Source organism: Abramis brama (genome assembly GCF_963993115.1).
Source record: "Abramis brama genome assembly, chromosome: 6".
NCBI lineage: Eukaryota > Metazoa > Chordata > Actinopteri > Cypriniformes > Leuciscidae > Abramis > Abramis brama.
Window position 1 is genome coordinate 35,534,175 of NC_139968.1, and position 24,544 is coordinate 35,558,718.

The 24,544-nt window shown below is 36.9% G+C and overlaps 2 protein-coding genes across 3 annotated transcripts; one reads left to right on the forward strand and one right to left on the reverse strand.

The window, feature by feature from the left end:
- The first annotated feature begins 2,778 nt into the window (after positions 1–2,778).
- On the forward strand, positions 2,779–23,924 carry LOC311084785 (uncharacterized protein). Of its 2 annotated transcripts, XM_084117064.1 has the most exons (7): positions 2,779–2,908; positions 6,243–6,407; positions 16,618–16,941; positions 19,195–19,509; positions 21,023–21,163; positions 22,739–22,876; positions 23,543–23,924. In XM_084117064.1, exons 3-7 carry the CDS (start codon positions 16,650–16,652, stop codon positions 23,620–23,622), a joined length of 966 nt encoding a protein of 321 aa, XP_083973190.1. In that variant the 5' UTR covers positions 2,779–2,908; positions 6,243–6,407; positions 16,618–16,649; the 3' UTR covers positions 23,623–23,924. The 2 variants fall into 2 exon arrangements, with proteins under 2 accessions (XP_083973190.1, XP_083973189.1); XM_084117063.1 differs by lacking the exons at positions 2,779–2,908; positions 6,243–6,407 and adding an exon at positions 15,522–16,061.
- LOC311084804 (CD48 antigen-like) lies at positions 3,819–9,508 on the reverse strand. Its single transcript, XM_084117101.1, has 5 exons — positions 7,651–9,508; positions 6,447–6,731; positions 6,211–6,345; positions 5,248–5,315; positions 3,819–3,954 (listed from the first exon to the last, which is right to left on the reverse strand). The coding sequence occupies exons 1-5, from the start codon at positions 7,940–7,942 to the stop codon at positions 3,901–3,903; spliced, it is 834 nt and encodes a 277-aa protein (XP_083973227.1). The 5' UTR covers positions 7,943–9,508; the 3' UTR covers positions 3,819–3,900.
- Positions 23,925–24,544: the final 620 nt, after the last annotated feature.

The window sequence follows — 24,544 nt, forward strand, 5'->3', positions numbered from 1 at the left end:
CCGGTGGAGAGTGGCTCATGAAGCTGAATGCTGCCATCAAAGGCTTTGTGACATTACAGAAATGAATAACAACAACTATTTAAATATTAAGTTGTAGTATATTTTAATTATTGTAATTTCAAACTGAGCTACTACAGCACTTTTCTGATTCTTGATTTCTGTGCATTTGCTGCACAGCTGTTGTGGTGGAGCAGGACCTGCAAGGAAAGATGATGGCGGCATTTGTGGAAAAAAAGCATTTTTGTCTTCTAAAAATAATGACTGCTTTTGTGTTATGTTTGTGCATTTTGTAGGATCTGAAATGTCAGTAGGCTGGTGTGAGTACTGAGGATGAGGAGCCCAGAGCTGAATCCTGGAGATGGTGCCATGGATGAGACCCTCCATCACTCCACCTGCCCTTATGAGACCCTCCATCACTGCCCTTATTGCCTCAGATTGTGAAGCACAACACATCACGCAACAACCTCCGACACGAAGGCACGGCTCACCTCTGGCGGTCAGCTGATTCATCAGAATAAAGCTGCAGAATGGGAACCGCTGTGTTGAGATGGCAGAAGGATGTGGGGTTCACCGCCTGTAGCCTACATACATGATTGTAGTTTGAATAAAGCTTTGTTTCATGTGTTGACTTGTATATGCATTTGTTTATTGTGTGATGGTGACTTTGATTCATTCTTTAACTAATTTATTAATATTTCTCATTGTTGTCAGTAAATAAAATACAATTAATTCATGCTTTATTTATTGTTTGAATGAAAATGTAGGTATGTTCGCTATATACACATCTAGAGTGTATTCATGCATAGCTATTTCAAATGACATACATTACATTTTGTTTGTTTTATTGAATTATATCATTTTCAGTAAAAAGTAATATAATTAATTGGTCAGCATTTATCGTTGTTATTATTGTATGTTTTGGGGTGGGATAGCAATGCAATTCGTTCTGGGGTAATATTAATTTTTAATAATGATACTTAAATTTTTCGAGTATAAAATCAACAGTTTTCCTCCAAAGGCAAATCTTCGCACAGCTGCCCTTTGTGCAGACATTACAAACGCTGAGGAAAACCATTCTAGGTAGGGCTGTCGAGTTACTGATGTTATGAGGTATATGTGTATATCTATATCTATATCTATATATATATATATATATATATATATATATATATATCAATCATGGGTTTGCAAACATGAGATTTTATACACAGAAAAAAAACCTATAAGGTTGAATATCTAAATATATATTTTCTTAAATAATTAATTATATAATACATTTAAAAATGCATTTTCTGTTATTTATAGGCCTGAGGGATGAAACGAGAGTTAAATTTAACAAGAAAAAGAGGAAAACATAAAGCAGTAAGCCACTTTTGCTTATGGATGAAAATATTTGGATATAAAATAAAGAAATTAACAACATATTCAAGAGATGACAATTTTGGGATTTCGTAATAAAAATAAATATCGTTAAGGATAAAACGGTGGGTTTAATCAACCCTAAATGTACTCACAAAATAAATGGGCAGCAGTTTCTTCAAAAAGTCCACAAAAGGAGCAAGTTTAATCAATATAATGATATTTACAGACAGATTAATTAAACGTGTCGTTCAAATCTTCTAATAGTTGTTGCGCTTGTGATAACGCGTCGTAGGTCACATGATAACGTCAACATGGCAGATGTCCGGTTCTCATTCATACTCAACGAGATCTGGCTATAAAGTACCTACTCTTTTAGCGCTCGTTAAGTAAGTACTTATTGAAATTAAGTACCTACTCATGGAGTATGCGGTTTCGAACGCAGCCCTAGAGACACTCATGGGTTCACAGAGATCAACGCCCCCTAGCGGTGAACCATTCAAAGCTCTGACGTAACGAAGCCTCGTTCACTGAAATCACGTGACTTTGGCAGTTTGATTATTCGTTCCGAACCACTGAATATCACAAAAGGTGCTGTTCACAAGAATAATGTTATTAACACATTAGTCCGTTTTCCTGTGAACATTGTTTCCTGTTGAGTTCACAGTGCTCTGATGCATTTCCTTAAAAAACCCACCAGATAGAGATATTTATCAATTAAATCAATATCATAAAATTAACTCAAAAAAAGAAAGGTGTAAATTTCAGTCAAGGATATTGATAGTGTTGATTATCTGTTGCTCTCTAATAATAAAGTCTTACAGGTGTGGATTGGACCGACATGAGGGTGAGTGAATTATGACCATTTTAATATTTAGGTGAGATAACCTTTTAATATTGAGTCAATTTAATATCAGTCATGATGGCAGAAACTTACACACAAAGACAAAACTCTGTAACAATGCTATAACATCGCTAAACCTACCTGTCTTATAGCAACAATACAATTTTGACAAAATGTGCAGCTACAAAATCTGTAATTACTGTTTTGTTTTTTTGCCTTGGAATGAATGTTATGTTCAGTCATTCAGTCAAACAGCATTGATATTCAGTAGGCCTACGTTATAAAAAATGTTTGTTTTTTTTGTAAAGCAGAAGTCAAACTAGTTTCATCTAAACAGTAATGGGGAAAAATGCCCTTCAACCACATTTTATTGACACACACTGACAACCACCACACACTTCCGATTAGGAATGGAGAAACAAAGCATTTTAAAGCGATGAAAGTTTCATGAAAACTTTCAAAGCATCAGGAGTGTCTTAAACAGCGCCATCATGTGGTGTGTGTGTGTGTGTTAAATTAGACTTGAACGTCCATAACCCGTCGTCACACATCCTAACGGTGCGTGTCCACTGGCACGGTGCGAGCGGAGCGGAGCGAGCGTTTTCAATGAATTCCTATGGAAGTTGAGCTTCACGCTCGTGCAGTGCATTTTGGGATTGACAGCGGACCGGAGAAAGCGTTGAGAGCGACCGAGAGCGTCAAGAGGTTGGGCAGTTCTCGACTTTATGCAAATATCAAGCGAAAAACGCGGTCGGCAGCCAATTGCTGTGAGGTTCGGGATGTGACGTCTGTCTTGAGAGTTTAAAAATATGCAAATTGTGCCGGAGTTTATGCTGGATTTAGTGCGTAAATCATTTTGTTTACAAATTAGACACTTTGCAGTTGTTATATATGTTAAATATTTTAATTTGGATGTGTTCATTGTGATTATATTGGCTGGGTTTATAAAAGTTTATAAAATTGAAAGGATATATTTGCTTGGGGCATTTGGAAACAAAGCTTGTCTATTTCTAAATGTAATCGCGTGCATCGCTGATGATTATACTGTCCGTGTGTTGAAAAAAACTTAGATTAAACACACTCGCAACAGACACCCCCCAAAGCGGAGACGTTACAGCGTTGCCAGCGGCACTGAGCGGAGTTTTGCCGCTGTAGTGGACACGCACCGTACAGGAAAGGTGAAGTAGTCTCGTGACTGCAAAGAAAGTGTGGTGTTTAGGAAAATCAATACGTAGAGCATTGAAGCTTCCTGAAACAATACTAACTTACAGTAATGCCACATGATATTTGTCCACCCATCAGGTCAAACCACATTTATGTGGTGTAAAGAGAGATAGAGAAAGACAAAAGGGAGATGTAAATGCACAGGCGGGATTGTGAGGCTTTAAGAGTCGAACTTTAAAATGCTTAATTGATTCATACAATTTTGATGATTGGTAAAGTTAGGAGAATAATTCTTTAGCCCTTCATGAATCCATCTCTGAATATCTCTCTTCAAACCCCTCAGAATGATCCTGCTGTGTGTCTGCTGGGATTTCCAAATAATACTCAGTTAAACCAGTCCAAAATTGTTAAATGCCTTGCTGAGAATAAAAATCCGAAGTTTGAATATAATGTCATCAATAGATTTTAATGTGTGCTACATGTGGTGATTCTTAGTCCCCATAGACTCAGATAAGGTTATCAAAAGCTGGATCTTATCTTCTCATGGCGACAGGTGCGTACTCTGTGTGGTCCTCTTCTTTAACATTCTGTAAAAAAAAAAAAAAAAAAAAAAAATACAATCACTAGATATATCTTTTAAAAAATGATTCATCTATATTGGTGGTTTTTACACTGGACATCAAATAATGACGTCACATTACAAAATTGTGCATCTTTCATGGGTAAGGGAGTTTTATTCAAATCAAATATTGACATAGTAATATTAGCATGAACTGCACATGTTTATATTAAGCTAAATATATATTACCTCTAGCCAAGTAAAGTGTTTCATGAATGAAAAGGTGTTCTAGAGAATTCAGGGTATTTGGAAGACACGTGAACCAGAACTGAATTTCATTGTAATGCGGCAGATCCACTCTTCTTTTAATGAACATCCATCAGCGCATTTTCCCATAGACGGATAAAGCTGACTGACTGAAATCAAAAGAAATAATTCACCGAATACAGTGAAATCTAAACATGGGTCTAACCTTGCTGTAACTTTAAAAAAAAAAAACCCATTTGTTTTCATAAAAATGTATGAGAAACAATTCAGAAGAGGCAATATCTGTGCTTGATTTAGCCCAGACTGCGGCTGTTTGTGACACTCTGCCAGAGTTAGATTGGACACAGCCTTTTGACATCAACAACAAAAGATATGGAAAACATCCTTACCTTTTAGAGGTTGATGAGTCTATTTATAGTCCAATATTTGGCACAATTTTTTTTATTTTTGTTTTATTAGTTTTGCCCTGCTGTCTGTAACCCCCTCACAACAGATCTGTGACCCATTTATTTGGCCTTGACGCATGTGACTTCCTGATTTCACACATAGGATTTCACAGAAGTGCAAGTAATGTGGTCAATGTTCACGGCATCAGTGATAGATGCTCCAGCTGGAGAGTAAATGTTGAAATGAACTTGTATTTCATGTGTTTGTTAGTAAAGGAAAATATTTATGTTTAATGTTCAGCTACGTTGGAGATTTAGAAGAGTTGTTGTGTTTAGCTGCTAACAGCGCTAACGTATGGAGCTTGTGCTCAGGATGTCAGTGAAACAGATCAGCTGTCGGCCAGTGACTGACAGATAAACCACACACTTATTTCAGTTTTGTTATGAATGGAAGTTATGAATGGAACCCTGATTCCGTTAAACATTCTTACTTTATCATCTTCTCAAACACTGTGACAGTTACATAAAGTATGTTCACAGGATGTATGACATCAGTGGAAATATGTAATAATATCCTGTGTGAGTGTACTGAGCAATATGTGACTTGAGTCAGTGTTTAAATCTGCTGAAGTGATAGAGACCCCGAACATAAACTAGTATGATCTTACCGATTTCTGTGCTTTTCGTTCGTGAAACGTTGGCTCTGTGTAAATGATCTCATCTTCACAAGTCTGAACTGTTTGAACAACAACAATTATATCATTACATTTAGAAAGACATTCTTTAACCATTCTTAAATCTTTGACTGGATCTATGACAGGCGACAGGTATCTACACAATATACAGATGTAAAACGTAAAAACTTAAATATCTTGGAAACAGTAACAGTAGCCAATCACTTGTTCTCACTGTCATATTTGAATTTAGCACATCAACATACATAATTAATAGCACATTTTATCTCTGAAGCAGACGACTTCTAATAAAGTGTAGACCGGTGTTATTTGGATTCACTGAGATGGCATTTCTGTTTGTACTTCGTGTGCCATTATGTACATAACTCAGTAACGTCACATATTATTTTGGTTTATTTCAATGAAAAGGAACTAGAGCAGGGATAGGCAACTCCGGTCCTGGAGGGCCACTGTCCTGCAGAGTTTAGCTACAACCCTAATTAAACACACCTGAACAAGGCAATCAGTGTTTTCAGGATTACTAGATAGATACAGGCAGGTGAGTTTTTATCAGGGCTGAAGCTAAACTCTGCAGGACAGTGGCCCTCCAGGACCGGAGTTGCCTATCCCTGAACTAGAGGGTGTTCACCTTATTATCATTAGGGCTATCAGTTGATAGTTTCACAGACGAGGCTTAAGCCTAGTCCCAGACTAAAATGCATGTTTGAGATGTTTTAAATGAAAGCAACTTGCACTGTCATATCTTAAAATATGTCAGTGCCATTGTTTCGTCTCAAGATGCACACCAGTAATGTTTCTTTCTAAGGCATGATTATGAAAGCAACTTAAATGTGCTAATTGTACTAAGGCCTAATCCTTGCGTAATCTAAACCCTGTTTGTGAAACAGGCCGGAGGGTATATTTAATACTTGTTTAAAAGCAGTTGGAAACACTTGCCTTTTGGGTCTGTTTTTCTGTGTTTCCTGCAGATGCAGAAGATCACGACTACAGCAACAATCATCAGAGATCCAGCAGAGATCAACACTATCAGAGACACTGAGACTGGCTGTGAAGTAAACTGACCGTCCTGTTCTAAAATGATAAAGAAAGAAGTGAACGCATCAGTCTGATCTCCAACAGAAGACAGAGATCAGGTCAGTAAACACACACATATATCATCAGTGCTGTGGTACCTGCACATGTGTGACAGAGTGTGTTGATGTCCAGATGTGTGGTCTGGTTGCTGATGGGATTGTTCAGCACACAGCTGTAGGTGTTTTTATCCTGATATTCCACCTCCAGAGGTAGAGAGAGACTGATGCTGAGATCACACACACTGATGCTGGACAATACACTGATTCCTGCGTACCAGGAGAGAGTCACATCACTCACATTCACCACTGATGAACACACCAATGAACATGAAGATGATGATGATGATGAACAGTCTCTGCTGATGACAGGGACAGGCAGACGAGCTGAAAATTAAATGAAACTCAGGATAAATCTAATCAAGACACCTCAGAATTCAGTATGATCAGTGAATGTTTATTGTGATGAAAGTCTGTGATCTCAAACAATAAAACGATTACGGGATGCCTAAACCTGTTCCTGGAGGTCCACTGTCCTGCAGAGTTCAGCTCCAACCCTATTAAACACTCCTGAACCAACTAACAAAGTCCTTCAGACTTATGAGAAACTTCCAAGGGTTTTGGAGCTATGCTTTGGAGGACAGTGAACAGGATGGACACCCAATTTGAATAAAATAAGAATATCCACCTTTTTTCACTGCCCCATGAGGCTTTGTATGAATTATTGTAGTAACTTCCATTAAACAAATCAGCAAAAGCTTCACTCTATGAAAGCAATAAGCATTTTCAAAAACTGGATACAATTAGATGTTATGGTTCTAACCCTTCAAACACTGAACATTAAAAGCAAATTTAAAAAGTGCAAAAGCATTCGAACAGACCATGACTGACACCAAAAGCTTGACGTGTTAAATATCACTGTATATGTCTGTATTATGGAACAACAACACAGGTTGCCTTAATCAAAATGATCATTTACTGGAGAATAGACAGTGGAATACAAAGGAGTAAGGAAAATATTCAGGAGGAATGCAGCGGATGAAAAGAGCTCTTGCCATAGATACTCTTGTTATATCATGTCACACATTAAAATACCAAACATTACATTATTCTCCTGATGTCTGTAAAAAGAACATGAAGGAAATTTTACAGCTCATTGAGTCAAACTGACGGATATGGATTATTGACGGATATGGATTATTGGTAGCACAACCTTATGATTTGAAATGATTTGTTTGAGTCTTTTTGAGTTGAATTTCCACAAACATGAAGTGTCTCTCATAATTCACAAAGCAGTTCGACTCACCATAGACTGAAACGCTGAATGATTTTGATGTCAGTTTCTGTCCAGTTATATCTAGTTGATAATCTCCAGTATGTTCAGTTGTGGTGTTTGTGATGGTCAGAGATCCAGTTTGATCGTCCAGCTTCAGTCTGTCTCTGAATCTTCCATCAGGAATAAAATATGTGGAGAAGTTTTGTTTCTCTCTTTTGATTTTAGCTATCAGAGAGTTTTCAGCTCCATATTTCCACCTTACGTCTTTATCTTCATGTATTTCAGTAAGATCAGAGTTTAGAGTAACAGAATCTCCCTCCATCACTGACACTGAATCACCAAACACACCTGGGGAACATAAAATGGTTTTGTCACAGATTAATGCCTCTGTTAGTCAGCCTGAAATCAGTTTTAGTTTGTAAAGTTTAAATGTGAATCAAATGCAAAGAGCAAATAAAAGGTGTGAAGTTATGCGTCACGTTGCAAGTTTAATTCAGCTGAATATTTTCAATACATTTTTTAAATAATAGAAAAAATATGTATATGTATATGTAAATTCTTAAAACTGAGATTCAAGAAAATGGCCTGTGATTTAAAAGCAGCGCAATGGTAGATTTCCTTTCTTAGCCTCCATTAGTTTAGTTTATATTAACAACAGAACCCCCCCCAACCCCCTCAACCCAACATATATTACATTTCCAAACTCCCTGATAATTTCAGGACCCTGTACACTCAAATAAAGACCATAAACAGAGACCTGAATAGAAGCTATAATAAGCAATATAAATGTTTATAACTTACCAACACACAAACAGAACAAGACCAGCATGTGAAACATTTTCTTCAATAGCTCAGTGAAAGATCTGACCTAATAATGCTCTACAAAAAAATAATTCAAAATGATTTATAACAAACACAATGAAACGGGTTACTGGTGTGTGAATCCTCCCCCAACAGTTTGACTACCATCCTAGTTCGCACATACACACATGCGCGCCCACACAAACACACTGATGGCATGTTGTGTTTAGATGCATATATGCTCTTCTGTCTCTTATTAAGACTTTAAATGTTCTTAATATCTAATACATTCATTTTTATCATTTAACATTGACAGTTTTTTAAAGGTTATTGTCTGACTAACCAGGGGAGATTGAACTATTGTGTAAATCTACCAAAATGTCATGGTAAAATAAAGATTATTAGATTTAAAATTCATTCAATTGTTGGGTATGACAAAAATTCAATAATTTAAAACAGTCTAGCATCTCACATTAACCATTTTTACTGAAGTGATAGTAGCTACACTATAGTTCATCTTCTGAGTCAAACTGAAACTGTGGTCTGTTTTCTCCAGAAGTGAGTGTGGTTTGAACTGTTGGATGGACACACGTCATATGTGTGAGAGGGGGTACGCGTTTAGTTTGAAGGTGAAGGGCTTCTTCCTGTCCTTTTTATGAACCTGATCCAATACACAGAACAGTTTAAAGTCAAATAAAAACTTTGTTTGACAGAGGTAATATTTCTAACTAACTAATGGAGTTTAAACATAATGCAGTAGTTGTGAATGTTTAGTAATGTTTAAATTAATCAAGATAACTAATAGGCTATGCCTCTTGCAGTTTTTCTCCATATATTTTACAGGAATACCAAAAAAAAAAAAGGGTTTTACTGTCGCATTTTTTTTTACAATCTTTAACATAAATATGTTCTTATCCTTGTTCCGTTCCGGAAAATGGGCTACTTTTGCATAAAACACGCCTGGTCATAAGGGATTTCCTCATAACTCTTCTTTATGGCTTTTCCTCCCAGTAGCACCTCACTGCAGTACACGAGATCCAGGGGGCGCAGTTGGATCCAGATCTAAGGGGTGGAGATTGGTAGGTTTAGGGGTGGGTTTAGGGGTGGGTTTAGGGATCAGGGGTGGAGATGGGTAGGTTTAGGTAGCCTGTAACTTTTCCTCCTCGCTATAACGCTCTCTAAAGACGTGCACCAAGATCTTTATTCTGTTACCTGGAAACCTAAGTTAGACATCTTTAATGACGTCTGAATTCAGAGATGTAGGCATGAGGAGAGGAATCTTCCAGAGGAGTTGTGAGCGATGATGCGCAGGTGTTTCCTATTCGGAAGCCTGTCGAAAAGATACGAATATCCTCACACTTCACATCTGTCATAATTGTAACTTACGTTTTTCCTCTGCAGTTTTTAAAAAACTGCACATCTCAAATAGCCTATTTCAACAGGGCATCTTGCTTTATTATTATGTTTTATGAATTTCTTAAATAACCAAATTTAGCAACACAAGGGAATGCAGCTCGACGCTTTGAAGTGACGCTCGAGTGATAACACGAGGAATGGTAGCGATGATGAACAAATAAGAAATGAGAAGCGCCCAAAGTGTCAAAAACAGTCAAAAACAATAGACAGATTTTAAAAAGACCCAGACAGGGCTCCGTGTCCCATTAGCAGTAGGCTAGTATAGCCTATACACAGCCATATCTAGATTTGTACATAATCCCCTATCTCGAGATATAGGCTATAGCCTACATTTTCTTACAATTTCTATATTTAAGTCGGATCTAATAATACTATCCGAAAAATAATTTAAACGGATTTGAAACAAACACTTTTAATCTCGAGGACCGCCCATTACAACCCAGCAAGCAATTTTGCGTCTAATAGACGTCTAATAGCCGTCAAAACACAGCCCAGACGTCTAGGCTAAAACGAGGCTAATTTTGGGCTGTCAGTGAAAATCTAATAGACGACTAAACATAGCCCAAGAATAGACAGCTATTGAATGACTACATATATACGTCTAATAGACGTCTAAACATAGCCCAAGAATAGACAGCTATTGAATGACTACATATATACGTCTAATAGACGTCTAAACATAGCCCAAGAATAGACAGCTATTGAATGACTACATATATACGTCTAATAGACGTCTAACCATAGCCCAAGAATAGACTAGTCATCAATTAGACAGCTATTAAACGACTACATATATACGTCTAATAGACAGGCAGTATGGGTCTAGGCTAAAACAAAGCTGATTTTGGGCTGTCAGTGAAAATCTAATAGACGTCTAACCATAGCCCAAGAATAGACTAGTCATCAATTACACTACATATACATGTAATAATAGATAACAAAATGAGGCATAAGGATTCTTTTCACTCAAATATAACAGGTTCTCATAAAAGAAAATCCATCCAAACTAATTGAATATAAAGGATTTATTTAGAACAATTATATTAACAGCTTAGACAACATTCAAACATAAAAACGAACAAATAAAATATTGGAAAATATGTAAAACAACTTAAGATGCAAAATTTTTTAAGAATTAATTGTTAGCTTTATATCCATAACCACCACCGCCTGCTCTCCCTGGTGCTTGTTTAAAATGACCAGAAATTGCATTTTTTATTTCCCATTCAGTCGCCAAAGGAAAGTTGGTCATCACTGCGTCTGCCAAATAAGAAAAAGAAAAAAATGATTGCTCAAGAAAAGCATTGATGACAATCATTTTGAACTAATTACAGTCATTCACTTTTGCTAGGATGCACACTAGAGCTGGCCAATATAGAGTTAACGGAATATAGATTGAGACTATATAATTTCTATATAGACAATAATTTCTATCAATATTATTAATAAATTAATATCAATAATTGAAAATTTTTACCTGCATAATGGTGATGCACTAATTATAAATATATATATATATATATATATATATATATATATATATATATATATATATATATATATATACACATACATATATTTTAGGGGTGTAACGATACACATATTGAACCATTCTGTACGAGGCTTTCGGTTTGATTTCAGTACGGATTTTTAAACAGAACTGTTCGTTAGACAATTTTTCCTGCTGACCAAAATTTTTTTATTACAAATGTAGGCACGTCAAAAAGCGCGCTCATAATGTAAGAGAAATCATAACAAATCGTGACAACAATCGTGCTCTTTCAGGTAGTGACCATATAGACCTGCATTATATGACTGACTGACAGACAAGAACAGTTTGACCTAAAAATATCAAAATTGAAACTACTGCAGAAACAAAGACACCTACAGCTTGGATGCCCTTAAGGTAAGCTAAAACATACCAACATTTCAAAGTGAACTATCCATATAAATCATTCTTTATCACTTACTCATATAACTCTAATGAACATAAAAATATACTTATGGGGTAGTTCACTTAAAAAAAAAAAAAAAAATCATGTAAGCATTTACTCACTTTCACTTGGTTCCAAACCTGTATGGCTTTCTTCTGTTGAACACACAACAAATAAATATATTTTGAAGAATGTTGGTAACAATACATTTAATGATAGTCATTGACAAGTGTTCTGTATATTCAATAGCTGTACTTTGTTGACTGATTGCTGGATAATTTGCAATAAACAGTGTCTTTAAATCAAATAAAGTGGATTACATCACTCCAGTTCTGAGGTTTTTACACTGGCTATCTGTCTGTCAAAGAATTCATATCAAAATACAACAGCTGGTTATTAAATTAATTAACATTTTAAGGCCAAAGTAAATTTCTAATCTTCTGATGCACTATGAACCATCCAGAGCAGACCTCTCAGGTCATCTACAGTAGCCAGCTACTTTTATATCCCCAAAGTCAAAACAAAACATGGAGAAGCAGCATTCAGTTTTTATGCACCATATCTGAAACAAATTCACTGAAAACTTAATGTATGCTGCATATTTTAATTATTCTAAAACAAGAATTTACTGTTTGCCACTACCTTTTATTACTCGAAAAGGAAAAATCTTTTATAATTTCTTTTTATGTTGCACTATGTTGCTGTTAAGTTTTATGTAAAGTATACTTTGAAAATTTGCATTAAATCAAAAACTATTATTTCTTACTCTAATCTAAAAACAAAAATATATTGGTATCTTTAATAATAATAAAAATATTAATGATAAGTTTAATAGTTTCATGCTTTTCACCTTGAATTTAGATACATTTTAGATTAAGGGCACACAGTTGCAATAACACGTGCAGTAAACGTTAACTTGTTGGAGAAAAATAGTACTCTGCAATGGTAATGTTAAAATGTCACGGTTTCTACACATTATAACAACTAACTTAACAAAAATAACACGCATACTTACAAGATCGATGTAGAAATTTGAAGGTTTTCAGAGTGTCGCTCGCTCGTTGCTCTCCGACTGCTGCCTCGTGTAAAATAAAATTGAAAATAGCGGAAATGTTTATCGCGAGATCTGGCTAAAGTCGCGCAATGCCAGTAGTCCCAGTAGTCATGTCTCAGTTAGTCTCAGCCTCAAGCCTTGTTTATACTCGACGCAGCCGCAAGATCGCGAGGCGCGCGCGGCAAAAATGACGTCATTGCGGAGTGGGCGGTCTCGCGCGTTGGGTTCGCAAGACCCAATTTCGCCTGGCGGTGTGCACGGCATTTTTTGTAACAACGCGCGCGGCGCCGCATCCGAAGATGAACGACTTCGAGCCGAATCTGGCCGAGCTCGAATTTCTCACCACACCGGCACCCAGTTTGCAAGTCTAAATGAGTTGCTTACATTTAAAAAATGAGCATACAATAGCATAAAAAGTATTTTTAATGAACATAAAGGTCCATGTTTAATAAAAATGTTCACGAAACTTAATGAAATGTTTAGTGAAATTAGAAAATATGTAAGAGATTGTTAATTTATTTATGTATACACATTCTCATATCCATATATTTTGTTTTATTGTCACTAGTAATAATCTCAGGGTTTAGCCTACTGGGGTTTACACGATTCTTTCTGTAGTGTGGTATTGGTGGCGGTGTACTAAAATAAACATTGTCACGTGTGTATAGCTTCTTCTTCTAACCGCTGATTCCTGATGGTTTAGAGGATAATTACTTGAGTCGCCCCCTATCGTTTCAAAGAATAGTACACCGGCGAGCGCGTCAAGTATAAACGCCTCGTCCGTTTGCGGAGGTGCGCGCGCAGTCTGCGGAGACTCGCGCTGCGGAGCCAGGCGAAAGTATAAACAAGGCTTCAGACGTCACGCCCACGGAACGTTGGCTGAACGTCTGATGCATATGGCACACTTTTCTGGAAACACTTCAGGAGTTTCGAAGTCGCGAACTGATTGGTTGAATTCTACAGGATGTCCGGGAGACGTGTGTGTCGCATTCTTTATCGGCCCGCCTGGAAACAAATGCTGTGATGCCAAAACCCCTCGTGGAAGAAGAAAGCCGTTGTGTTTACAACTGTGGCAATGAGCGCTTGCCAGGATCAATTAAACGCTGGATTTTCAAAAAGTATATGAAGTTCGCGGCTCCATTGTTGCAGTAAACTTGCACAACGTTCTTGAATGAATAATTTATTAGGTGCACACCGGTCTGTTATTGTAGGGACGTCGACATTATATTGCCACGCCCCTAAACATGACGCGGAACAAAGCGAACTGTGATTGGTTGCGTTACATGTCAGTCAAACGTCCTCTTGGGCGGTCCTTGGCCAAGAAAAGCTGCGATAGAGTCCAGACCTTCAGCCGTCAGTCTGAAGGTCTGGCTACGCGAGACTATAGCTGTGTCTGAAACCGCTCACTCGTTCACTCATTCACTAATCCCTGCATAGTGAATGGCAGTTGAGTGCACTACATCAGCAAAGAGTGAACGAAAATGAGTGAGCGAATTCGGACGCTGACATAATTATCACGCGCCAGAGAGCTCGGACAATTTCGTCATAAACATTACCTACCCATCTTTAATATTTCCTTTTTTGGCTGTATGAATTGTATGTAACAATTGTATGTATGTATTTTTCACGTTTATTGCGTTATTTGATTAAAAAAAAGATAATAAAAACACTTATCATATTTATTTACTTTTTACATTTATATGTGAAAATAAAAGAGATCAAAACACTACACAGCACATTTGTTTATTCAAATATAGATATAACGGTATATATATAAATAAATAACCAGGCATCTGGTCTTATAAATGATTGTTTTCACGAGGAAACGTGTGGGAAATGAACTTTATTTTCATTTTGATCTCAGCGAGTATTTTGCTCGGCTATGGTAAGATTTTTTTCTTTACTGGATTACGATTTAAAAAGAAAAAGAAAAAGAAAAATGTAGCCTATTATTAATAAATTGAATCAATTTGAGTTTAATTCACCTCGACCTAAATACATAGATATATTTATTGTTTATATTTTGTATTTCTCGTTTCCCCCTGCAAGAAAAAAAGCTTGACCAACTCAAGGTTGGTTGGAGTTGATCAAATAGACATATTAATTAGTAGTTTTCTGTCGATTTAGAATGATGTATTTCAGAACAATGTGTTTGAAGAATTATGTGTTTCTGAGGGTGCGGAGTCAGACAGAGTTGTGTGATGAATGAAGAAAAAATATATTAAATATGGCCAAATCTATTGAAAATGGGTTCCTTATAAATCCTTAGGTCTAGTGACTTAATATAAAAACTTAATCTGAAAAGTTTAAATTATATACTAGCATATATATATATATATGGCAAAGGCAAACTCCTCAAGATGGGTGGTGACCATGGTGGCCATACTAATGTGCCACAAACAGGACTTTAATATCAACACCAACCATTTCCATGTTATTACGGTGTATTTATATAAATGGCCCACCCTGTAGATATATATATGTATGTATGTATGTGAGACCGTGTGCGTCTGAGGCTGGTTATGGATTGCTCATCAACTGAGTCTTCCTCGGTCAGAAGGAATAGGCAAATCCAATGGTGCAGTTTCGAGAATTTATTGAGGAGTCAGGTACATGGAGATGACGATGGTTCACAAGTATTAATATGACAAAATAGGTGTGTTTGTGGGTGTGTGTGTGTGATTATCTGAAACAGAAAATACAATAAAATGTATATTAATAAACGTGGGCTATGGTTGCATACAGATGCATAAAGAAATAACCCGCAGTACAACCAAACATCCACTAGTGGGAGCTCTAACACTATAAATGAACTTGCATAAATGCCACAAATCTCCAAATAGTGAAAAATGCCTAAACAGGCGAACTATACATTAAATATAATATGTGTAGTTATTTGCAAGGCAATAACTAAAGTATATGTGGATGGCTACTTTAGGAGCACATGTGGAGCGCCGTATAGCGGGCCGCAACAGTAGAGAATAACACGAGTAGCCTATAACAACTTCGCCACCTGGGCTAATAACTCTGCAATAAACGCGCCATTCATGCAAAAGCCATACTTACATCTTAAGGACGCACACAGCACTCATACAAACAAGATTAGCGCAGGATTAACAAAGGATGGCAATTCTCTGCGCCGTGAATGATGCTCTCATGGCACTGGACCACACCAAAGTGAAAGTACCTAGCGCAACCGCGATGGAGCAAACTACAAATGAACACATGCAATATGGGTAACGTAGTCTATGTCAGGGCACGGACTTTTAACAGTATGTATGTATGTACGTACGTACGTACGTACGTTTGTATGTATACATATATGTATGTGTATCAAATATACTTTGAATGTGTATTAAATCACTGTGGATAAAAGCATCTGTAAATGCATAAAGATGTAAATGTAAACATGTTATGTAGGCTACATGGGATATTTAAAGAGTAAACTGAAAATAATTTATATGAGTAATATGCATTAGAGGTCTATGACAATATGCTGATCACTACTTGGTTGTATGAATGCTGGGTTTTATATGTGTGAGAATGGGGAATTTAAATCAGGATGTGTGTTATGTAGAAGATCGTCCATGAGACTCTTGTTGTCTAATGAGTGAATGTGTAAATCACTGCTGTTCTTCTGCTGTTTGATTACATGTGTTACATTATGAAAACAGTCAGATTTCTTTACACACAATCTTTGTGATCTGTAGAATAAAACATCTTCACAGCACTATTGTTTTAGCTTCGTTTGGCTTAAAATGCCATTTATAAAACTGTTCAATTCTTCTCCAGGTGTTGGTGTTGGATCAGATGGCGTGTCAGTGATGGAGGGAGATTCAGTCACTTTGTTCACTGGTGTTGACACAAACCAACAAGAAAAGATTAAATGGTATTTTAATGACACTCGTATAGCTCAAATCAATGGAGATCTCAGTTGTATATGTACAGATGTTCAGTGTAATGAAGGCACTGAGAGATTCAGAGACAGACTGAAGCTGGATCATCAGACTGGATCTCTGACCATCACAAACACCAGAAACACAGACTCTGGAGAATATCAACTAAAAATCATCAGCATCAATAACAATGATAGGACCTTTAATGTTTCTGTCCATGGTGAGTTGAATGTTTAAAATTATGTTATATTCAGATCATTGTGTTTATTAGCTGAAATATATTTATTTTTACAATTACCTGCATCATTTCAGTTTGAATAGAAATTGATTAAATGAATGAATCAATTCTTATCATATGCATCTACTATTTCATACTCATTGTTCCCTTTTGAGGGAACTCGGCACTGTCATTTGCTGAGGATATGGGGAAGTGGCTCTTGTATCTGGCCCAGGTTGGATTGGATGCTGACTTTTGGTTCACTAGGAACTAGATGTGGAGTAATTAACAGACATTGCATCTAAGTCTGATACACTTCCCTCCTATCAAAGCCGTGCATACGATGAGCTATGGGAGCTTATGACTTGTTCCACGGGCAGACTATGTTTGAATTGGTCTGGCCTGAAGCACGACATTTTCTGTGGCCACTTAGAAGGAAAATATCTGCCAGGTGTGGAGGGAGGAGCAGCAACAGACACAGTGGATGAGGTGTCAGACCTCGGAGAGGTCAAAAATGTCAAAAATGGGAATAAAGTGTCAATGGGGAAAAAGTGTCCAAAATAAATAGGGGATCTGGTGTCCTCGTTGTGCTGGGGCACATGCAGGAAAGATAGTGCTCAGATGGGATGGTCCAGGTAAAGTGTGCGTGGTCCCAGTGGCTCCAGCGGCTCATCTTCCAAAGGGAAAGATGGAAAAGAAAGGCCATTCTTCAGCCTGATGGCAGTGACACGTAGTGTTGTCAAAATTTCAGACTTCGAACCAAGTCGATACTGTAATGTAAAAAACGTGACACTTTGAGCATGTGTGCGCAGGGATATGGACAAATGCCTCGGGTAAAGAGAACTTCCCCAAGGATATTTTTGTTACATCCAAGCCATGCTAGATAACATCTAGGCTGGTTCGCAAATGAAAGAAAGAATGAATGAAGAAATTAATGAATTAATGAACCAGGCTGACCTACTCAAAGGCCTGGACCAGGGTGAGGGTCTATCCTCTGAGGCATTGAACAGTCCATGGTAGTGACGGAGAGGCATTTGTGGCTTAACCCTTCAGCCATTAAAGGTGGGATGAGACGTTTTTGAAATATGCTGTTTGGATGTTAGTCGGACTGACACAACAACAAACGTGTAGCCAATCAGAATTAGGGGGCATTTGACCATGGATGAGAGAGAACGATCAAGAGGGAGATTTGAACTGAAGAAAGACTACAGAAATAGAGATGAGACACAAGAGAAAAGTTCAGAAGAACTCACTGGAAAATGAAGGGTTATGTCTGGGAAAGAGTTTTAGGACCTGCATTAATATTAGAAAAGCTGTCCAGTGCTGGAGAGAGAGCGAAGCGGGAAGGCCTGAAAACAGACACAGATGTAGCTTTGATTTGCTCCACACATGAGTAACACTGGTTGAGTGTCATTGTGTGTCTGGAGCTGCTGTGCTGTTGGCACAACCAACTCTTTTTTGTAATTACTAATGTAGGCTATGTACATTTTTTTGTGTTTCCTTGTAATTTGTTCATCATCTGCACTTTATTTTTCTTAAGCATTATTCTGATGCGCTTCTGCTATGATAAACAAACATCCTCTCTTGTATTGCGTGCGTAACGGAGGTCAACTAGTGAGAGTCGCACTGATGACTGCTTGAGAATGTGATGTTTAGTGTCATTGTTAATGCGCTCACCTCGCATGCAGACGGATCTTTGTGTTTGAGGAGCGACTCGGAGCAGAGCTGTTAGGATTGTGAGGGGTGTGAGTTTTGGAGGCGGAGCAATGATGAAGAGGTGTGTTTGTTTGGACTGATTTCAAATATCAACATTGACCAACAGCATTTTTAAAAACGACTTACCGCACCTTTAAGGAGAGTGAAAAGACCTTCCTCCTTGATGCCCTAGTCTCGCCTTCCAGACTTTTCAGCGCTACCCTTGAGACAGTGGTGGAGAAGCTCAGGGAATGCATCTCTCACCATGTCCAGGCTCCTCCAAAGTTTGCTGTTCCGTCTCCGAGAACGAATTGCTTCTGGCTGCTCGAGGAGGGGGAAGATGTGCCGCATTGGGAGAAAGCCGTAATCAGAACTGAGGGCTTTGATTTCAGCTTGAAGGATGGGAAAGACGGGCGATTGAGCTAGATCAAATTTGGGTTCTGAAATTGGGTTGAAATTACCACAGTTCACTTTTTATTTAGCAATCGAATTAATCTTTCAAATGAATGAATCTTTTTTCCCCAAGAAGATTCTTCAGTCAGATGTTTATTTGTGTTTCAGCTGTTCCTGATGAAATGAAGACAAAGTCAGTGAAGGAGGGAGAATCTGTCACTTTCGATCTTGGTGAAATAAGAAAACCAAATGATGTGATGACGTGGTATTTTAATGGCACTTTTATTGCTAAAATCACTGGCGATTGTACAGATGTTCAGTGTGATGAAGATAATGAGAGATTCAGGGACAGACTGAAGCTGGATCATCAGACTGGATCTCTGACCATCACAAACATCACAAACACAGACTCTGGAGAATATAAACTACAGATTATCAACAACAGATGCAGCATCATAAAGAGCTTTGATGTTGCTCTTATTGGTTAGTACAATTTAGTCATTAATGTCTCACTTCTAGACACATCAGGCCAGTGTCATATTCACAGACTATGATTTGTAGCAACATATTTTTGTGTTGGGAGAAAAATGTGGGCCTATATATTTTCCCCTAACTAAATACAGTAACAGTCAAAAGTTTGGAAACATTACTATTTTTAATGTTTTTGAAATAAGTCTGTTATGCTCATCAATTTTTTTATTTTTTTTATTACTCATTATCATCGATGTTGTGCTGCTTAATAATTTTTTTGGGAACCTGTGATACTTTTTTTCTGGATTTATTGATGAATAAAAAATGAAAAAAGACCAGCATTTATTCAAAATTGAAATCTTTTCTAACAATATAAATCTGTACTATCACCTTTTATCAATTTAACATCTGCTGAACCTGCTGAAATGCTGTAATGTATCAATAAAAAATATATTAAGCAGCAAAACTGGTTACACTATCGATAATAACAAATTATCAGAGTATCAAATCAGAATGATATTCAAATTATTTCTGAAGGATCATGTGACACTGAAGACTGGAGTAATGATGTTTAAAATTCAGCTATGCATCACAGAAATAAATTATATTTTAAAGTATATTAAAATTGAAAACCATTATTTTAAATTTCATAATATTGCTGTGTTTTCGGTATTTCTGATCAAATAAATGCAGCCTTCATGAGCATAAGATATTTCTTTCAAAAACATTAAAGTTAATGTTTCTAAACCTTTGATCAGTACTGTATATCTCCATGATGTCATGAATTCATGATGTAGAACTAATTTTTAAATATTGTTTTGACGTCTAGGTTTGAAAACTTGTGATTAACAATGAAGTAAACAAGAAAACAGAGTTTGCTTCTACGTAGTAACAGAAGGGTTTGCATATGAAGAACCAATCAAATAGTAGGGAAATTAAGTAATGTATGCATTAGGTAATGCCATTTTTGCCTCCGGCCGTGATTAAAGCATATTCGAAGGCATTGTTTGGAGTCTTTCTAGTTAATGCTGCGCAGCAAGATAGTTAGCGGAGCAAGTTAGTTAGGGAAGCTTACTAGACACTTTGAGAGAGTTATAGGGAAAGGGACGAGATGTCGTCTGAACTCGAAGCCAGTTGTTGACTAGAAGCAGCGCTAGAGTATAAAGATTATTCGGCGTCGATTGGAGATGCCCCAGATATTAAGTGTCGAGATGCTTGGGTGTCGATTGGAGATGCCCCAGGTAATTAGGAGTCAGGTGCGTGAGAAGAAAAATCTACCATACTATGTATTTTCAGACTGTGCGCTGTGCAGCTTATTACTGATTGCACTGTATCACTTTATTTTTATTTAACTATTTTATTTTATTTGAATACATTTTAAATTGGTTGTTCATTTTATTGCTTATCTTTTACAAGTATTACCATTGTATATAAAATGTGCTACATAAATAACTTGCCTTCCCTTGATGTTTAAAATGGTTGTTAACAGGCCGAAGTTATGACTGTATGCCTCTATTCATTGCAGATTCACATGCAGAAACTCCAGCACTGAATCAACCTTCAGGTTGTTTAGTATATATTTTTCTTAGCTACGTGTCGCTACCGGTCGTGGCCTCAATAACTCTCTACAGTCTCTACAGGAAGTGTAAACGAAGAAGACCAAAGTGTAAGTAACAATTTCATTTTCATAATCATTTTTCAAAGTTGCATGTTTGCAGCATTTTGTGTTAGTGATGTAAACACATTCCATCCAAAGTTGTGAATTTAGCCTAACTTGTGCGCAGCATTGGAATATCACATAAAACATTTGCAATTAAGCACCATTTTCATCCAACGAGTCGAAAAGAACAAAACCGTAACTTCATGATAAACTAGCGGCAATTGTCTCTAAGAAAAAGGAAGTAGCTGGAAGCCACTAAAAGTGGCTTTTGACGAAAAGTGGAAGTTGTGGAAAAGTGGAAGCTGACATGCAGGTTATCTTGCATTCAGAGTCGGATCCCTTTGACTTGTCTTTGACTGAGGCATTTCAGAATGTCCAAACCAAGATTTCAGGTGCTGTGCAAAGAGATCAGAAAATGTGCATTAACTTATGTGGATGGAAATATATACAGTGATGTACAAATAAATGTTATAGGCCTACATAAGATGACACTTATGTTGTTTTGCTTTAGAATTATGGATTATAAATAAACTTCTTTACATGGCTCTCTGAAATGCTTGATTCTGATCCAGGCAGCAACATACACTCTAAACAATGCTGGGTTGTTTATACCAACTTTGGGTTGAAAAAAAACCAGCATTTTTTTCAGTGTAGTGTCGGCCCAGATCTGGCCCACATCTGATACATGTGGAATCCATGTGTACCAGATGTGGGCTGGATCTGGGTCAATACTATGTTGCTCTCTGGGGATTGGCCAGTCACAACATTCCCAGGTCAGCTTTTCTGTTAATGACCTTCATCAAGTCATCATCAGACCATCGCAGTGTAGACTGATCGGCATATGACATCAAAGTATGGCGAGATCGATTCGAAAGCATCGCTTCAAGTCGAATACGCCTAATAGCAACGCTTTATAATGACTCTTATCTGGGTATTTAAGGCCGGCGCATCTTTCATGTGTCTCAAATCACACACACACTCATTTCATTCAAACACATAGATTTCAGTATCAAAGTAGGCACAAAACAGAAGTTGTGATTGTACAAGTGAAACAGCTTCTAGAACAAGAACAAATGTTGGGCAGGTCTTGATTTTGTCTATAGGGAATTGACTGGACTGTTGTTGTTTGCTATTGGTGGATCTCATGTGATTGACAGGTTGCCCCGCCTTCGCGCCATTAAATACGTAATCAGAGAAGAGATGTTATTTTGATTAAAGATTATGAGGCACATTAACAAATTTTGAACAAATAATGATGTGCACGGATAAATAATTTATAATAGGCCTACATACTTGCATAAAACATCAGAATTGTTGAAATTTTTTATTTCATGCATTGTAGGTCTAGAGTAATATTATTGATTTGATAGTCTCGTTGCTTGAAGGATTGTAAATGATTATAAGATAATACATGAAGCATCAGATAATGTGTTTGTTCTCTTGTGGTGTGTGTGAGAATGTGATTCAGTGTAATAAGGGTGTAAAGATAAATCAGAGAGCAGGTGACATATGGAGCAAATGATCGGTGTTGATTGGTATTCTTCTTCTAATTTCTCTTTTTTCTATATACTGACTTGGCAGTTGATGGAGAATCTGACAATCTTAAGACTGATCCTGAAATACAGAGAGATGAACTCCAGAACCACACACACTGGGATTCATCAGAATCAACAGAAATGGAAAAAACCGAATTGAAGTTATTCAGTGTTACTGTCTCTGGTGAGTAACTCGAATCTTTCAGTGCAACAGATTCTTAGATCAACACTGTGTCTGTCACGTACGGCTCAGAAACACTAAGATTGAGGATCCAAATACAGCATTTATTAAAGGGTAATCCAAAGACGTAGTGTCAATCATTTAAATGAAGGACTATGAGTTTATACAAGAAGCCAATTAATCATGTGACTGTAGATGTGTGTGTCAGAAGAGAACATCCTGATTTCTGTGAATCAGACAATGTCATAGTGTGTATGATTGTAAATAGATGATTGTGTTGCATCTGTCTTCAGAATTTGTCATTGTTGATCTAAAGTCTACATCCAGACAGACGTCTTTGATAGTGTCACTTCTTGTTTTGGTTTCTCTTAGAATAAAACACAGAATAAAAAGTAATAATTTGAAGTACGAAAAACATAAGGACTTTAAATCATCTGTTCATTTCCAATATTCTTTCATTTCAATTATCTGATAAAACAATTAAACACATTGACTTCAGATGGTTTTATTATATTTACATTGTATTACCTCCTCATATATCCTGTCATTTATTTGAGTAGATTCTTCATTGTTATTTGTGCAACACATTTTATTGGTGGAGAGTCTTAACTCATCACTGTATGCAAAAACACTGGTCTCTATTTTACTGTCTTGTGTGTTTTCTTTTAGGTTACACTGCAAACAGAAGAAATAGTTATGAGGAGACACACAGTCCTTCACATTATAGGCTTTCATCAGCTTCAGCATAAACAGTAAAAAAAAAAAAAAGAAAAAAAGAATTGACCATCCAGCATTACTGTAAATTCAACATTTCTCCATTTATAAAAGTTATTAGTAAAAGTTAACAGTAAAAGTTATCTGCAAGTTTACATTTTAGTGTATTTATTTTGCTTTTTGGTTTTTTATATTTTTTATATTGGCTTTTATGATGTATACAATTATTGCTCTTACAGAAAGAGTAATAACATTTGATAATTTAGTTTTCTAAAGGACTTCTGTTAATCTACCTCTCTGATTAGCATAAAGCATTAACATGAAATAAATTATAGAGAATAAAATGTGTTCAACTGTGTTTGTTTATACTAACCCCAGACTTTAGTAACCATGGTCATGTGTGTGTGTGTGTGTGTGTGTGTGTGTTAAATTTTTTTATATATAGAAACCTGTTGATGCCTTTAGTTTGATCTGCCTTTTTTTTTTTTACATTTTCTTCTCTTTGTTACTCTCTAAGTCTTGGTTCACATGTCTTACACATGTGTAGGCTTCAGTTTCCTCTGGTATTTTTGTGAGCGGAGAGATGTCTTCTGTAACAGACAGACATGGATAGAATCACAGGTCAATTTCAGGCTGATTCATGATCTTCAGTTCTAGTCCTGACTATACCACATATCCGTGATTCACTTTCTACTCATTCTCTTATGGCGTCTGAAATCACATACTTTACTACTGTATTGTAGCGAAAAATTAGAATGCGCCCTAATTCACAGTACTCGGATGACCTACTTTTTCCAGCAAGATTCTGAAGTGAGCTAGGATGAACACTTTACTATCCCATGATTCCACGGAAGAGGATTTAGGCTTGCTGGACTTCATACAGTGCTGCACAGACCGATCGGCGGCTGACTTGAAGCAGTTTATGCCGGTTAGAAATTGTGTCCAACTCTTTTCATG

Excerpts from the sequence above, each read along its gene's own strand:
- LOC311084785 (XM_084117063.1), top strand. Across the intron at positions 19,510-21,022 it reads CTTTGATGTTGCTCTTATTG|ATTCACATGCAGAAACTCCA; the intron begins GTTAGTACAATT and ends TATTCATTGCAG. Across the intron at positions 21,164-22,738 it reads TAAACGAAGAAGACCAAAGT|TTGATGGAGAATCTGACAAT; the intron begins GTAAGTAACAAT and ends CTGACTTGGCAG.
- LOC311084804 (XM_084117101.1), bottom strand. The coding sequence starts at position 7,942 with ATGGAGGGAGATTCTGTTACTCTAAACTCTGATCTTACTGAAATACAT. Across the intron at positions 6,732-7,650 it reads ATTCAGCGTTTCAGTCTATG|CTCGTCTGCCTGTCCCTGTC; the intron begins GTGAGTCGAACT and ends TTTAATTTTCAG. Across the intron at positions 5,316-6,210 it reads CAGAAAAACAGACCCAAAAG|TTCAGACTTGTGAAGATGAG; the intron begins GCAAGTGTTTCC and ends TTGTTCAAACAG.